The following is a 14,878-nucleotide window of genomic DNA, read 5'->3' as shown; positions in this document are numbered from 1 at the left end:
GTGAGACTCCGTCTCAAAAAAAGAAAGAAAAGAAAACTTGCCAGAAGTTGCATTTACCATTTCTTTCTTTTCTTTTTTTTTTTTTTTGCCTTGAGACAGTGTCTTGATCTGTCGCCGGATCTCAGCTCACTGCAACCGTCTGCCTCCCGGGTTCAAGCAATTCTCTGCCTCAGCCTCCTGAGTAGCTGGGATTACAGGCACCCACCATCACGCCCAGCTAATGTTTATGTATTTTTTAGTAGAGACGGGGTTTCACCATCTTGGCCAGACTGGTCTTGAACTCCTGACCTAGTGATCGCCCACCTTGGCCTCCCAAAGTCCTGGGATTACAGGCATAAGCCACTACACCCGGCCTGTATGTACCATTTCTCCATGTACCCCATTGGCCAGAATTTATTCTGATGTCTACATCTAGCTGCAAGGACAGAAATGTCATCTTTTTTTCATAGGCAGTTGTGTGGCAGATAAGTATCTGGGGTTCTTTGACTACAGAAAAAAAGGAAGAGCAGATATTGAGGGACAACTAGCAGCTTCTTCCCAGGTATAGGAAAAAGCATGTTGAAAAGGGAGTAAATAAAGGATGCCAGGCAAAGTAAGATACTCCAGATTGTAAGAGGTGGATCCCGGGGAAAACTAGGATGTGAAACTTACACTTTCCCATGAGTCTGCATGACAAGAATTCCTGCTGGCATTGTTATTTCGTTATCTCAATTGTCTTGGAACGGTGGTTCTCAAACGTCTTAGGATACTTGAACTCTTACATTATTGAGAACCCCAAAGAGCTTTTGTTTATGTGAGTTATATATATCAATACCAATGTTTAAAATTAAAGCTGAGCAATTTTTAAGTATTTATTCATTGTTAAATAACAAATCTAATACATGTTAAGATAAATAGCATATGAAAAATAACTTTGCAAAACAAAATATATTGAGTACAATAATTTTGGAAACCTCCTTGATGTCTGGCTTATAGAAGACATCTGGGTTCTTATATCTGCTTCTGAATTCAATCTGTTGTAATATGTTATTTTGGCTGAATTATATGTAGAAAATACTACCTTACAAAGATACGTATTTTCAAAAGGAAGAAGTATTTCAATAACTTTTTCAGAAAATTGTAGCTATTCTTCTTTGGTACTACATCAGAACTTTGCAAGTAATTTCAACAAGTAGTAGTTTCTTAATATTCTTTTTAATAATGTGTACTTTTCTTATTCTTTTACAGTAAAAGCCCTTTACATAATATCTTTGTACCTTGGCTGGATCTTCTGCTTATTCTTGATTTTGTAACATCATCATTGGTCATCTGGAAAATACTGGTTCACTGAGTTATGAAGCTTCCAGATGTTGACACATGTCATTATAGAATATTTTTAAAATCACATTTGTAAATATCATCACTAATCTCATCAGATAAGTCTTTTTTAAGTGTCAAGGGAACCTGTCAAGTTCACAGTTTACCAAAATTCTAATTTTCTTTCATCTGGAAGCTCCAATTGCATATTGGCAATGAATACTGTGAATTGTTTTCCTTGAAGTAACAGGCTCACTCACGTCTGAATAGCCAGCTAGTTCACTTTGCCACTCAGTCACACAAGTACTATTCCTGGAGGCATCCATCATAATCTCAAGTAGCAGAAGTGCTTTGTATTTATGTCCTGTTTATACACATACATTATTAAAAAGACCCATGCTCAAGGGTCAACATTTAACAAAATTAATAATTTATGCTGCTTAATCAAGGACAGTCTCAAAACTGGCCATTTTTAATGCATGGTGGTGAAGAGTACAGTGACCACTGGTACAGTTTTTCATCACTGCCTTGATTCTTGCCACTGTTTTACTTGTTGCTTTTGCACCATCAGTGCAAATGTCAACCTTCTGGAGAAAAGCAAATTATATCAAAACTATGGAAATAGCTTTGACTTTGTAGATTGCCTCATGAGTCTGGAAGACTCTCAGGTTCACGCATCACACGTTGAGAACTGCTGCTTTAGATAGGTGCCAGCAAGCAAATACAGCTACACAAGGAAAATAAATAGGAGGAGAAAAAAGGAGACAAAGGGTCATTTGTTGCAGATAGGATGTCTACCCATAGTGGTTCAGCACAAGATAAACATTCAAAATCAATTCCTTGCTTATACAGTCAATAGCCCACTAGAAAACATACTGAGAAAAAAGGAAATTGTGTGATTATCTATGATTGTGTGATATATTTACATGTAATACACAAACATATAATTTTCGGCTGAACCATGTGAAAATTAATTGTAGGCATGTTGATTCTTCAGCCCTAAATTCTTCAGCATGCAGATCTCAAAGACATTCTCATACATAATCACATTGTAATTACCATATCAATGAAATTAATGTATAATTTCATATCATCATCTAACATCCCAAAAATGTCTTTTATAGTGGTTGCTTTTTGTTTGGGATGCAGATTCAGGATCCAGGCAAAAATGTTCCACATTCTGGATTTGCCTGATTATGTTTTCTTGATTAGATTCAGGTTAAACTTGTTTCACAGGAAGGACTATTACATAGGTGATGTTTTTATATGTCTTCATTACAACAGGTCAGGAGGACTTAATGTCAGGTTGCCCTTGATAAAGCTGGTGACTACCAGATCTCTCCATTATAAAGGTGCAGTTTTTCAGCTAAGATATTTTTGGGAGGAATGAGATGACAGTATTGCATGCCCAGATATAATAGTCTGTAAATGTATAGTAATTAGTATGAGATTAGTTTAAGACTAAAGACATTAGAGAGAAAATAGGGAATCAGAATAGAGACCGGGGAAGAGAGTAGGGAGGAAGGAAGAGAGCGGAGAAGTAAAGAAAACAAAAAAAGAACGGAGACCCACATATGTATATGAACTAACTGTGTGGAAAAAGGTCATTGTTCATACTGGTAGAGAAAGGGTGGATTATTTAGTAAGTGGTGCTAATACAATTGACTATTCATCTGTAATACTGAAAATTAAAAACTAAACATATAAAATATGAATCTTATAGAAGAAAATACAGGATAATATTTTTATAATATTGGCAAGGATAAGGTAGAAACCTCCTTTAGCCAGGCACAAAACCTAGAAGCTATGAATGAGACAACGGCAGGTTCAACAGTCTCATAATAATAGTGAACTTCTACATAGAAAAAGGCACCATATGAAAAGTTAACTTGTAAAAAAACAAGTGGTAGACTGGTTGAAATTATTTGCCATGTATAACAAAGGACTAATAATATTGAAAAAGCTTCTACAGATCAGTTTATAAAAAGAAAACCATATGTGTGTGTGTGTGTGTGTCTGTGTATGTGTATATATCAAAACTACAAATGGCCATAAGTAAACATATGAACAGACATTTATTGAGTACTTAGCAGAGCTAGGCACTATTTTGACACTCATGTATCTGTAAACAGAATGACAAAGATTCCTGCTGTCTTGGAATTTATAATCTAATGGGGGTGGGAGCGCGTGCATAGGTATTTATATTCCTCTTAAATAGCACTTAAATTTCACCCATTAGATTGGCAGAAATGAAAAAGGCAAGTAATCCAGTGGAGACAAAGGGATGTGGAAAGGGGCGCAGTGTTGTGCTTCGGGCAGTGGTGTGGTTTTCTCTGTGCAGGGCCCTGGGCAAAATGTTGAGTCACAGTTCTCTGTGCCCCTTTACCCAGGATCTCTGCTCCCGGTGATCCCTCTTTCATAGAACTTAATAAATGTGCACAGACCTAAGTACAGAATTATTGTAGCACATTTTGATAGTAAAAAAAATGGAAGCAGTCCAAATGTCCAAAGACAGGAAAATGCTTCAGTAAACTATGGTACATCCTACTGTTGAATATTTTATAGTCACTAAAAAGAATTGGTCAGCACTATACGAATCCTTGTGAGAAAATATCTACTATGTATGTGAAAAACCGAGTTTGGATCACTGTGTGTAATCCTTTATTGGCCAGGTCAGGGAAGGCCATGGGAACCCGTAACGCATAAAGGTCTGTGAGAAGTTAGGCCTGCTAACAGCGAGCACTAAGGGGAGCACGAGAAGCGAGGAATGCTATCCATTGTGATCCTCTACCAGGGACTCTGTTACAGTAATGTATAACAAATATGTGTTCTATTGATCACTTTTTAATAGTTTTTTTAATGAGAAAATAATCTGGAGAGGTTTTTTAAAATACAGATCTCCAGCCGGGCGTGGTGGCTCAGGCCAGTAATCTTAGCACTTTGGGAAGCCGAGGCAGGTGGATTGCCCGAGCTCAGGAGTTCAAGACCAGCCTGGGCAACACAGTGAAACCCCATCTCTACTAAAATACAAAAAATCAGCTGAGCGTGGTGGCATGTACCTGTGGTCCCAGCTACTCAGGAGGCTGAGGCAGAAGAATCGCTTGAACCCAGGAGGCAGAGGTTGCAGTGAGCCAAGATTGCACCACTGCACTCTAGCCTGGGCAACAGAGCAAGACTCCATCTCAAAAAAATAAAAATTAAAAATACAGATCTCCTTCCCTGCTTCACTCCAGAGCATTCTGATAGAGAAGTCTAAGATTGGTCCTACGGGTTTTTTGTTTGTTTTTGTTTTTGTGTTTTAAGCTTACCAGAAGATCTTACCGAGTTTGGGAAGCACTGCTCTGAACAGTTGAGCAAGTCAATCCCATAGAAGACTTCACTTCATTAAAAATAAAAAGTTTGCTTTTTTTATTTCTCTCTCTCTCTCTCTCGTAATGTTTACATTTTGACTCTTGATTTGTGTTGCTCTGGAAGCAGGAATCTCTGGGTACATGCTTATTCCAGGGGCAAATATTTTTTCCTAGCCAGAGTTCAGTCTAGCAGTTGAGCACACCCAAACAGATATGGGCTATGAAAGGAGGTCTGGACCCATGACAACCATGGCTTGCTTCTAGTCACTGGTGCTGGGACAAAGGGGACCTGCCCTCCATCTGCTCTTCCATTTATTTAAATAAGTGTATGTGAGAAACTTTTAACCACCAGTCATTAGTTCTCAGATTTATCTGCACATTTGAAATCACCTGGAAACCTTCAAACAATACTGATGCCTCTGCCCTACTATCAGTGATTATGAGCTTAGGGCGTGGCCTGGGCTTTGGAGTTTTAAAGAGATACCCAGCTGATTCTAAAGCTCACACAAATTTGAAAAACAGTTTACTAATCCCTTTTTTTAATTAAAAATAATGATACCAGCCTGCTCTGCAGAATCCAGAGCAATCCTACACCTCGGCCAGGGGCAGACAGCTCCTCTGTGCTGAAATAGCACTTAGGTAGCCTGGCCAGGTGTTTAGCCACAAGAGTCCCAAGACCCATCGCTGTGGAGTGGACCTTCTTGGATAGTTCTTAAAAGAGTAGCTATCTGTTGTTCACTAGTGGCCATGGCCTGTTTTTTTCTATCTAGAAGACCTTTTATTTGCTTTAAAATTTAAAATAGAACTAGAGTGAGTGGTATTATTTTTTCATTTCGGATATTCCTTAAGAAATAGATGGTTGAGCAGGTGCCAGAAAGAGATTGCTGAGCTAAAGAAAATGCAAGTGAGATGCCATTTTTATTTTATAAAGCAAGAGACCATTTGGTGCTATATTCTTCCTTGGATTTATTTCAGCAAAAGAATCTCTTTAGAAGCTGTTATTGACAGATGCTTTAGGAGAAGCTGAAATATTGGCTCATATGACTTCCTTTTAGTCAACATAAAGGAATTTATAAGCATAAATTTCAGAAATTTGTCCAGCTTCATTGTCTACAAAGCTGTTTTTATTCTGGTCACATTCACTTTAGCTTATCTACTGCCCAGTATAATTTCTGAGTCTAGTGCCTGTGGAACTTCAGCCTTATACTTGGAAAAACTTATATTTTGGCAAAATAAGTCCTAAAGATTGAATTGAGAGAAAATGATTCTTGAGTTCTCTTAACCCAATTGTTTTAAGGGGAATGACTTTTTTTTTTTAATGCTTTTCTGTTTGGATTGAGAGTCAATCTAGAGATATAGAAGGAAGTCACCCATCTTGTTCTTCCAGTTTATGTCATCAACTGTTGATTATTGGAAAGCAAATAATTTCTCCAGCCTTTATCCAGACATGTGTTTACTTATTTATATAAGTATTCACAGGGCACCAGTAGGTATGTTAAGAGGCCAATCATGGACAGCAGTAAAGAAGACTCACTCTCCTGGCCTTAAAGTTTTTAATCCACCAGTGGATACAGAAACAAGCAGGCGATCAGTGTGGCAGCCACGCTGACTGTGCTAGAACCAATGACGAGGGGAGCAAGGGCTCGCATCTCAGACAATTCATGGAGGAGGCTCTTGGCAATATTTTCAGGCCACAGAGACCCAAAGCCTTTATACATATAGAATATGAGACCCAAAGAGCTTTCCTAAAGCCCTGGCTAGCGAATCGCTGATGGGACTATAACTTGGCTTTCCTGTCTGTCACTTAACACTCCTTGCATGGCATCACTTCTCTCTGTGGATTATTGTCTGATAACATGCTGAAGTGCCAATGCTTACTGCCCCTGCTTCCCACATTCCTTTCATATCCAGTTATGAAAGTGAATGAGAGAGCCCTGAATGTGTTACTGTTAGAGCACATATCTATGTAAATGATTTGCGTTGCTGAAGGAGTTGGAGGCTGAGGATTATAGCCTTGCAAACTGTCTCAGTGTGCTACTATTCACATATCTGCTTCTGAACTTCGACTTCCCCTACCTTCTGCTCCTCTTGGTAGTCTCCAAAGACAGAGACACATAAACAGATAGCTTGGTATATATCTTTGCTACAGGGCTTAGCATAATGCTTTGCATATCTCTCATATATATATATACACACACACACACACGCGCACGCACACACACACATATACAGACAAACACATATGTCAATGATTTTTGATTACTTTTAGGTACAGTGTTGGAGACAGTCATTGAGCACCCACTGTGGCCTCAGGACTGTTGTACACATAGTAATTAAGGGTTAACAGTTGGCCGGGCGCGGTGGCTCAAGCCTGTAGTCCCAGCACTTTGGGAGGCCGAGACGGGCGGATCATGAGGTCAGGAGATCGAGACCATCCTGGCTAATACGGTGAAACCCCGTCTCTACTAAAAAATACAAAAAACTAGCCGGGCGAAGTGGCGGGTGCCTGTAGTCCCAGCTACTCAGGAGGCTGAGGCAGGAGAATGGCGTGAACCCGAGAGGAGGAGCTTGCAGTGAGCTGAGATCCGGCCACTGCACTCCAGCCTGGGTGACAGAGTGAGACTCCGTCTCAGAAAAAAAAAAAAAAAAAAAAAAAAAAGGGTTAACAGTTTACTAATAGGGATTATAACGCCATAAAAAGCGTTTTTCAGGTGGCCACATGCTGAGGCATTTGATTGCCAAATTATAAACTGTAGCACCAGGGGTGGTTATGGTAGTTGTGGCAGCATTAAACAACAAAACGAGTTGTAATCAACCACAGCATCAAGATAAAAAAATATTCCCCTTGTTTCATGGAGAGTTGGGAATGGAGTTAGGCCCCTGCTTCAGTCTTTCTAGAGGCATTATTCCAGACCTGCATCCATGAGAGTGCAAAGACATGTACAGAATGGAAGATATGCTATTTGCTAGTATGAGAATGGATTTGTCCATAGAATAAAAGAACAAATTGAAGTGCACTGCATGGAACCTTGCTTCCATGACTCCAAGGTGTCTATTCCCTAACCATAAAAATAATTCTTATTTCCCACTACCTGTTCGACTTCACACATCTCAAAGTCAGGTGTGTTAAAGGGACTCTCCACCTTTGTCCTTGGCCGTGTTGGTGACTCTCCTGGGCTCCTGAGTGGCCAGCTGTTCTTAGCAGACCTGTCACTGTGTGTGCATCTGCTGCTTCATGCCTGTCCTGGATGAGGAGCCTCAGCCACAGTGTGCTGACAAGCTTTTCACCTGTGGTTTCTTTCTTGACTGCTCTGTTAATTGGCCATCTGGTTAGACTGCAGAGAGTCTTTCTCTGCTCCACTCCTTCTGCCCTATTCCAGACTCCCTGGTTCCAGTCTGGCTCCACATCTTACTAGCTTGGGATAGGCGCTTTACCTTTTTTCTTTTCTTTCCTTTTGGATGATAGCTGTGGAGATGAAATGAGGCAACATTGGTAATGGAATAGCACAAGGTAATTGTGTCTTCAGTGTACCCTGTCGGCTGGTGATCCTGTGTCACTCTCAGATAGGTCCTATTCAGGAAATATTTTAGAAGCAAAAGGTAGCAGGGTCTAAATCTGTGGAAAGTTAGATACTACTACCTCTATCCTTCAGCAAGAGAGACAAAAAAGATGAAAAGCTTGTAATCCTAGCCCCAGTCAGTCTTCGTCTCTCCAGTGGCAGATTCTTGAAGCATGTGGAACCCTTCAGCATAGCTTCTGAGCCCACAGGTTTCAAAGTGAAGGAAATTGCTTTCCTTTTAAAATTTAACCCAGATAGAATGCCAGATCTCAAATCTGACAGTGTGTCATGGGTACTTTCCAAAGCAGATTTAACTGGTCTCATGATATTTAGGGTTTATATCCATTTGTGTTGTTAGCACCTTAAATCTGGCTCTTATCATGTGAGCTAGCATAACTTTCTGGAAACAAAAATAAACTAAATATAAAAATAACACCCAGGGTGAGAAAGTCACCCTCCAGGTCGGAGCTAAGACAGGAAAGCAGCTGCCCTGTCCTGTGGCCTCCTCCAGTGCTTCCCCCAGCACACCTTTGGGGCATAGACAGTAACAGACGGTGCAGACACAGCAGGCAGCCGTGGCCTGTGATCTTATGCTCAATTTCAGGGCTCAGATGGTTACCCTAAAGCTGATACAAGAAAAGCCAGGAATAGTGGAGTGTCTAATGCCAGTTTATCATGTCATCTCAAATACTGCGGGGGATCGGGGGAAGTGGGAAATGGCAGTAAGAAATAATTTCCTAATGTGATGAATGAGAAGAGAGAACTTTTCTAAAGAGTTAACGTACAGAGCATGAGCAGAGGATCCTAAAACTGGAAGCAACTCTAGAGATCACCTACCCACTTCAACCTTTAGTTTTGCATCTGAGGACAGAGGCCTAGAGGGTTTGTGGAACAGTTGGAAATACAAATGATAAGCTCAAAGGTAGTGTGTAGTAGCCTCTTGATCCATGTAGCAATGGAGAATTGAGATAGCCTGGAATCTGAAACTTCTACAAATACAAATCTAACCATTTTAGGTACCAAAACTTAAATTTTAACCCTTTTTTTGGATACTTATGTAAAATGTCTCATTAACTTTAATGATGGCTTACTTTTTTCTTAATCTTTTCTTTCATAGAGATTCTACTCTGTTCTTGATTAACTTATTATCACAGGTGATTTGATGCTTTGGGATACCTTGAGTTGCCATCTTGGAAAAATTCTGGATGTATTAACCTATTTGAGAGCTGTGTGTACTCTTTCTCATGAAGAGAGGGTAAAATAATATAGGTCAACCATCCTTTTTCTAAAACCTTTGTATCCAAATAAGCCTCTACTTTTAGATATTTTTACATTTTAGAAAGGTATTACAGCACAGATAGCATGTACTAGATCCCCCCCACCACTACCCTGTACTTGTTCAACATGGTATCATTTCTTCAGCAAAACATATGAATGTTTATATTAAACGGGATAAAGACTATATCAATAGCCCAAAGTCTGGTCTGATCAAGTTTGCTGCCAAACAAATTTTGGTGTCATAAAAATAACTTGGTTTTAATAGGTTTTTAAATTTTGGAATTAGGGATAAGAAATTGTGGACCTGTAGGTAACATTTGTTGCAGTTTGCTGTATGCCAGATACCATGCTAAATGCCATATGCATTATCTCATTAAATCCTCACAATAACTTTATAAGGTAGATATGTCTGTTATTCCCATTTTGCAGGTGGGGGAAATGAATGCAAAGAGTAGTTAAGTAACTTGCTTGTGATCACACAGCTAATTAAATAGTAGGCTGTGAACCAAAGCTGAAATTAACCAAGTGCTTTTATGTGTCATGCATTGTTCTGAGTACTTTACATGTTCTCATTCATTTGATCTGCATGCAACCCTTTAAGATAGTCGCCATTATTATTCCCACTTAACAGCTAAGAGGCAGCAGGGAGATTACATAGTATGCCCAAAGTCCAGTCTGTTAAGACAGTGTGATTTCAGAGCACGTGTGCCCAGCCACTGTCTCATATAGTGTGATTTCTTAGCAATGAAAACCGACTGTGAGATTCAGCAAAATTAATTTCTACCCTAAAGGCCAGAGAAGCTCCCCCGACTGATTCCCTCAGACCTTGGTTTTGATGTTGCTGTCCTTACACTTGGATCTATTCTATGCAGATTTTGGAATTTCTTTACACAAAATTATTTACTATATGTACCTTCACATCTGCTTGCAACTACTGTATTTCATTGCCCTGCCGTATTTATTAGTAGAGTGTGAATGAGCACTTGTCATCACTTCGAAAATATGTACTGGCATGCCTGGGAGATGTCTGACTTTCAAACCCCACCTCCACCCCACCCCAGTAAACCAGGATCTCCTCAAGCCACCTTGACTTTTCACCTAGAATAGAATCCCACACATAACCAACATTTAAAAACTGCATCTCTGATGTTAAAAGAGATGTAAATGCCAGTTTTCTTGTGGAATTAGTCTATAAAACCATCTCATTCTCTCGCTAACTCTTTGGGTCACTATGTTGAGTCGGTGGGTCATGCTAGCAGTTGGAAGATAGGTGCAGTCCCCTCTGCCTCTTGGCATCAACGCTGCAGTTAGTAGCAGGGCTTTGCTCACCTCGAGGAAGCATTTGGTTTTAAAGATGATCTGACATTGAAAACAGCAAAATAGAGTGGAGTTCACCAGTAGTTACCAAAGGTTTTGTTCCGAGATCCTGGATTACCATCACATCTGGGAAAAGTACCTTTCCTTGTTTAATGCAGAGAAGAACTGGCCAGTTTACCACCACCGAGATGGCCCACTTCAGTGAAAAGACCCCAGAATTCTTCTGTTGCTGGACATGTTTCACCAGCTACTCCTAGCCCTATATATCCAAGAGATATATGTAGTTCATTTGCCTATAAAAAAGGTTTTGCTCCTATACTAAGCACCAGACCACCATTGCCAAAGACGAGCCCTCTAAGCTTTTTACTTTCTGTGATGAAGGGTAGTGTTTCCTGTAGGCTGTCTGTGTTACGCTGTTTTGGAACATGCCAGTATTTAATACTGTTCTGAATCGTTGCTGAGTTTGCAACTGCAGTGGCTCAAGTGTCTTCACCAGAGCAACACCTGCATTCGGTAGGACCCTGTCAGACCCTGCAGGAGAACTTGGTTTGCCTCTCATCACATGCTGCCTTCCTGCACAGGAGTGTCCTAATGCCAGCGTGCCCTCAGGAGGTAGAAATGTCTTTACCTTGAGACTGCTAAGGCAGCATAATGCTAGTGTACCTTTTCTGGAAGCTCCGTGAAGCTCTATAGTTTATACCCCACAGTACTTGCAGAACGTTTTTCTTTATTATTGCCTTTCTTCTTTGCCCCTCATCTCATTCATTGTGGCTTCTGAACTCCAGAGCTGTCACCACCTCTGAATGTTCCCACTGTTTCTATTGCACTCCACTGTCCTTTTCTAAGTTTGGTTTTCTGTTTGTTCTAGTTCATTCCTTTGTTACTTTTCTGGCCTGACCATTAACCAGGCACAGCACGCTGGGAGTAACCATTGGTTTTTCTCAGATATTTTCTCTGTCCTTCTAGGCTCAAGAGCTACCTAATTGCAGCAGGAGGTATTTTCTTGTTTTTCTTCCTTCTACTTCCAGATTCAGTGCCATTGTGGTTTTCTGAGGTAGTCTGACCTCTGTGAGTGAGGCTATGCTAATGCCTGACTGCATATACTTCACCTATACAGTACTAGTCCACACCCTTCCTATGGTGGAATGTTGTTGGCTTGATTTTGAAGTATTGTTTGGGGTTCTCTGTAAATCAAAGTTTTATAGAAAGGTGGCTATTCTACATTCATTTTTGTTTAATACCAGCCACCCCGAATAACATTTTGGGAATCAGCATACTCCTAAATTAGCCCATCATATGGCAGACATCTCAGGGCTAAGAGAAATATGCAAGTTCTCATTTGTATAGGGTCATCTTTTTGAAAATGGAAGATTTATTAACACCTGAAAAAGAAATAGTTTATAAGTAAATCTAAGCACATTAATTAGCAATTTGATTGGTTGCAGCCTCTCCTAGGTGAACTTGAATCATGAAGGTACTTAAATATATCCTGCACAGAAATTCACCAGGGCGGGAGAGTAAAGTGCCCCTCCACAGAGCATAGCCTGGCATCCTGAAATAGAGGTGTAAGAACTTCTTTAAGTAAAGGATTATTGCATATTTATGGATTCTTTACACAATTTTTTTATTCTGTAGTAGATCATTTAGCTTCTGTATTTAAGATACAGCAGAATATACTTTTTAGTTTCCTTGGAAAAGGAACAGTTTTCACTGTCTGGTAATACAACACAAGACGCAATAAATTTAATCCAAAAGAGGTTATAGTCAAATAGGGCACTTACTAGTTCAAAAGAAAATGTTAAATGATTCTGTTAGTTCACAGTGTGGTCAATACCTGCACATACGAACTTCAGTAGGAAATTTAGTTCCAGGAGGGAAGAAAGGTTTAGTGTTCCGGGCAGTCGGTCTCAAGATTTCCAATCGTCTTGATATTTTTCCCCCCGGTACTCAGAGTTTACACTAGGTGGCATGCAAGGAAAGCTCACAAATTCAGAAACTCGATTCTGTGGGAGCAGGATTCTTTGGTACTAATGACGATGCTGGATCCAGCTTTGGAGTTAACCATTTGATTTGTGATACTTTTTCTTTTCTCCTCCCCACCCCAGGATGAAGTGTCCTCTTGCCAGTACCAATAAAAGATTTCTAATTAACACAATTAAAAACACATTGCCCTCTCATAAAGAGCAAGACCATGAACAAAAAGAGGGCGATAAGGAACCAGCGAAGAGCCAGGCCCAGAAAGAAGAAAACCCGAAGAAACACAGAAGCCATCCTTACAAGCACAGCTTCCGTGCTCGAGGTTCTGCCAGTTACTCCCCGCCGCGAAAGCGGAGCAGCCAGGACAAGTACGAAAAGCGGTCCAACCGGCGGTGAGGCTGGAACCAGGGCCAGCCAGCCCTGCGGGCCTCCGTGCTCCTTTGAGGGTGCGGTGTGCGGAGAAGGCATGAGCTGGCAGGGCAAACACCTGAGAGTGACTTTGACAGTAGGTCCTTTGTTGTTTCTCAAGAGGCTGCTGGCCAAGGGCAAAAAATGACCTAGCAACTCTTGAGGAAACAAGTACAAAGGAGGATGTCTTGGCAAGTTTAAGCTACTTCTGCAGTGTAGTAGACATGTGTATTGTTGTTTATCTTGTTTGGAAGTGTGTTTCAAAAAAACATGTCTAGAATTTAAAATTTTCAGAGATTGTTAAAACTAGTTCCAATTTTTTGTCATTTCTCAAAAAAATAAAATACTTATAAATCCTATATGTTACTTTTTGGGGGTATCAAATTTAAAATTTAGAAATCTTCAGTCCAGTGACCATATTTATGAAAAGCTGTAGCCCTCCAAGGTGTGGGAATTTATTGAGAAACTCTTCGATAGCTCTGCATTTGTTTTCCCTTAGGTGAACAATGTAGGAATCCTCAAAGTGGTTTTGAATTTAATGCTCCACTTCAGTTACCAAAAGTTTAAAAATGGGTTGTGTTGTTTCCTGTGCATTCTCAAACTCATTTATTAGATAGAAGAATTTTTCTATATTTAATTTTTTTAATATATAGGTCTTAAGTGGTGCTTTAAAAAGAACCCTCACAAGTTAAAAATTAACAGTTGTTTCAGTGCTAGATTTTACCAGCTAAAGACTTGTGATACCACTATATAGTATAATTGTTCCAGAAATCTTCATTTTAAATAGAAGTGTTTACAATGCCTTTTTTCCCCCAGTATTGGTTTTCAGTACCTGTTTTCACACAGTCACAAACCTTTCAAACCTGTATTCCTTCTTTATACTCAGGAAAATGTCACCAAGCACCCTCCTCCCCAGTCAACAAAAGGAAGAAGATGGAGATTCTGTCTCCCTGTTCACCCTCCCCAGTTTTCCAAAGTGTCTGAGCGGATGCCTGGCTGTCCCCAGATCATCACCATGCCACATCCCTGCTCCCCACTTCCTGGCAGCCAAGAAAAGCCCTTTCTACATGCTAGAAGGAAATACATCCAAAAAGGTAGCATTGGGGTGTTAGAAGCTAGAATAGAGCTCTCTGCCACCGAGCTGCTGTGTCACACCCTCAGCCTGCTAGGAAGTGACAAACCGAAAGCATTCTTGATCCACCCCTTCTCCTACCCCGGATCCCAGGGACTCATCCTGTGACTTTGTAACCACACTCATGCTTTTCAAACACAGAGGAGGAATTACTGCTTCATCTGACTTTATTCAAATCTAGTTATGTATTAGCCTAAATTATTTGTGCAAAATTTGAAATGCTTTTTTATTTAAATATTAGAAATAGCACAAAGTCATGGAGTTTTTAAAAATTGTTATAGTTAAGTAAAAATAAAGCTGAATTGTGTCATTTCTGTATGTATTCTGTATTTATTCTTTTTTTTTTTTTTTTTTTTTTTTTTTTTGAGACGAAGTCTCGCTGCTCTTACCCCCAGGCTGTAGTGCAATGGCAGTATCTCGGCCCACTGCAACCTCCGCCTCCTGGGTTCAAGCGATTCTCCTGCCTCAGCCTCCTGAGTAGCTGGGATTGCAGGTGTGCGCCAACATGTGCAGCTCATTTTTGTATTTTTAGTAGAGAGAGGGTTTTGCCATGTTGCCCA

At 40.1% G+C, this 14,878-nt stretch overlaps 1 protein-coding gene across 1 annotated transcript in view; it reads left to right on the top strand.

Moving 5' to 3' along the window:
* The window catches only part of LOC105490207 (RNA polymerase I and III subunit D), a 45,647-nt gene extending 31,019 nt beyond the window's left edge, over positions 1–14,628 (top strand). Inside the window, exon 3 of the mRNA XM_011755608.2 lies at positions 12,907–14,628. Within this exon, the coding sequence (XP_011753910.1) occupies positions 12,907–13,174 (268 nt within the window). The 3' untranslated portion in view covers positions 13,175–14,628. The remainder of the gene's footprint in view (positions 1–12,906) is intronic.
* The last annotated feature ends 250 nt before the right edge of the window (positions 14,629–14,878 follow it).

This window comes from Macaca nemestrina, chromosome 16 (assembly GCF_043159975.1).
Source record: "Macaca nemestrina isolate mMacNem1 chromosome 16, mMacNem.hap1, whole genome shotgun sequence".
In the NCBI taxonomy this organism is placed as follows: domain Eukaryota; kingdom Metazoa; phylum Chordata; class Mammalia; order Primates; family Cercopithecidae; genus Macaca; species Macaca nemestrina.
The sequence above is the reverse complement of the archived record's forward strand: the minus strand, read 5'-3'. Positions and strand labels throughout refer to the sequence as shown.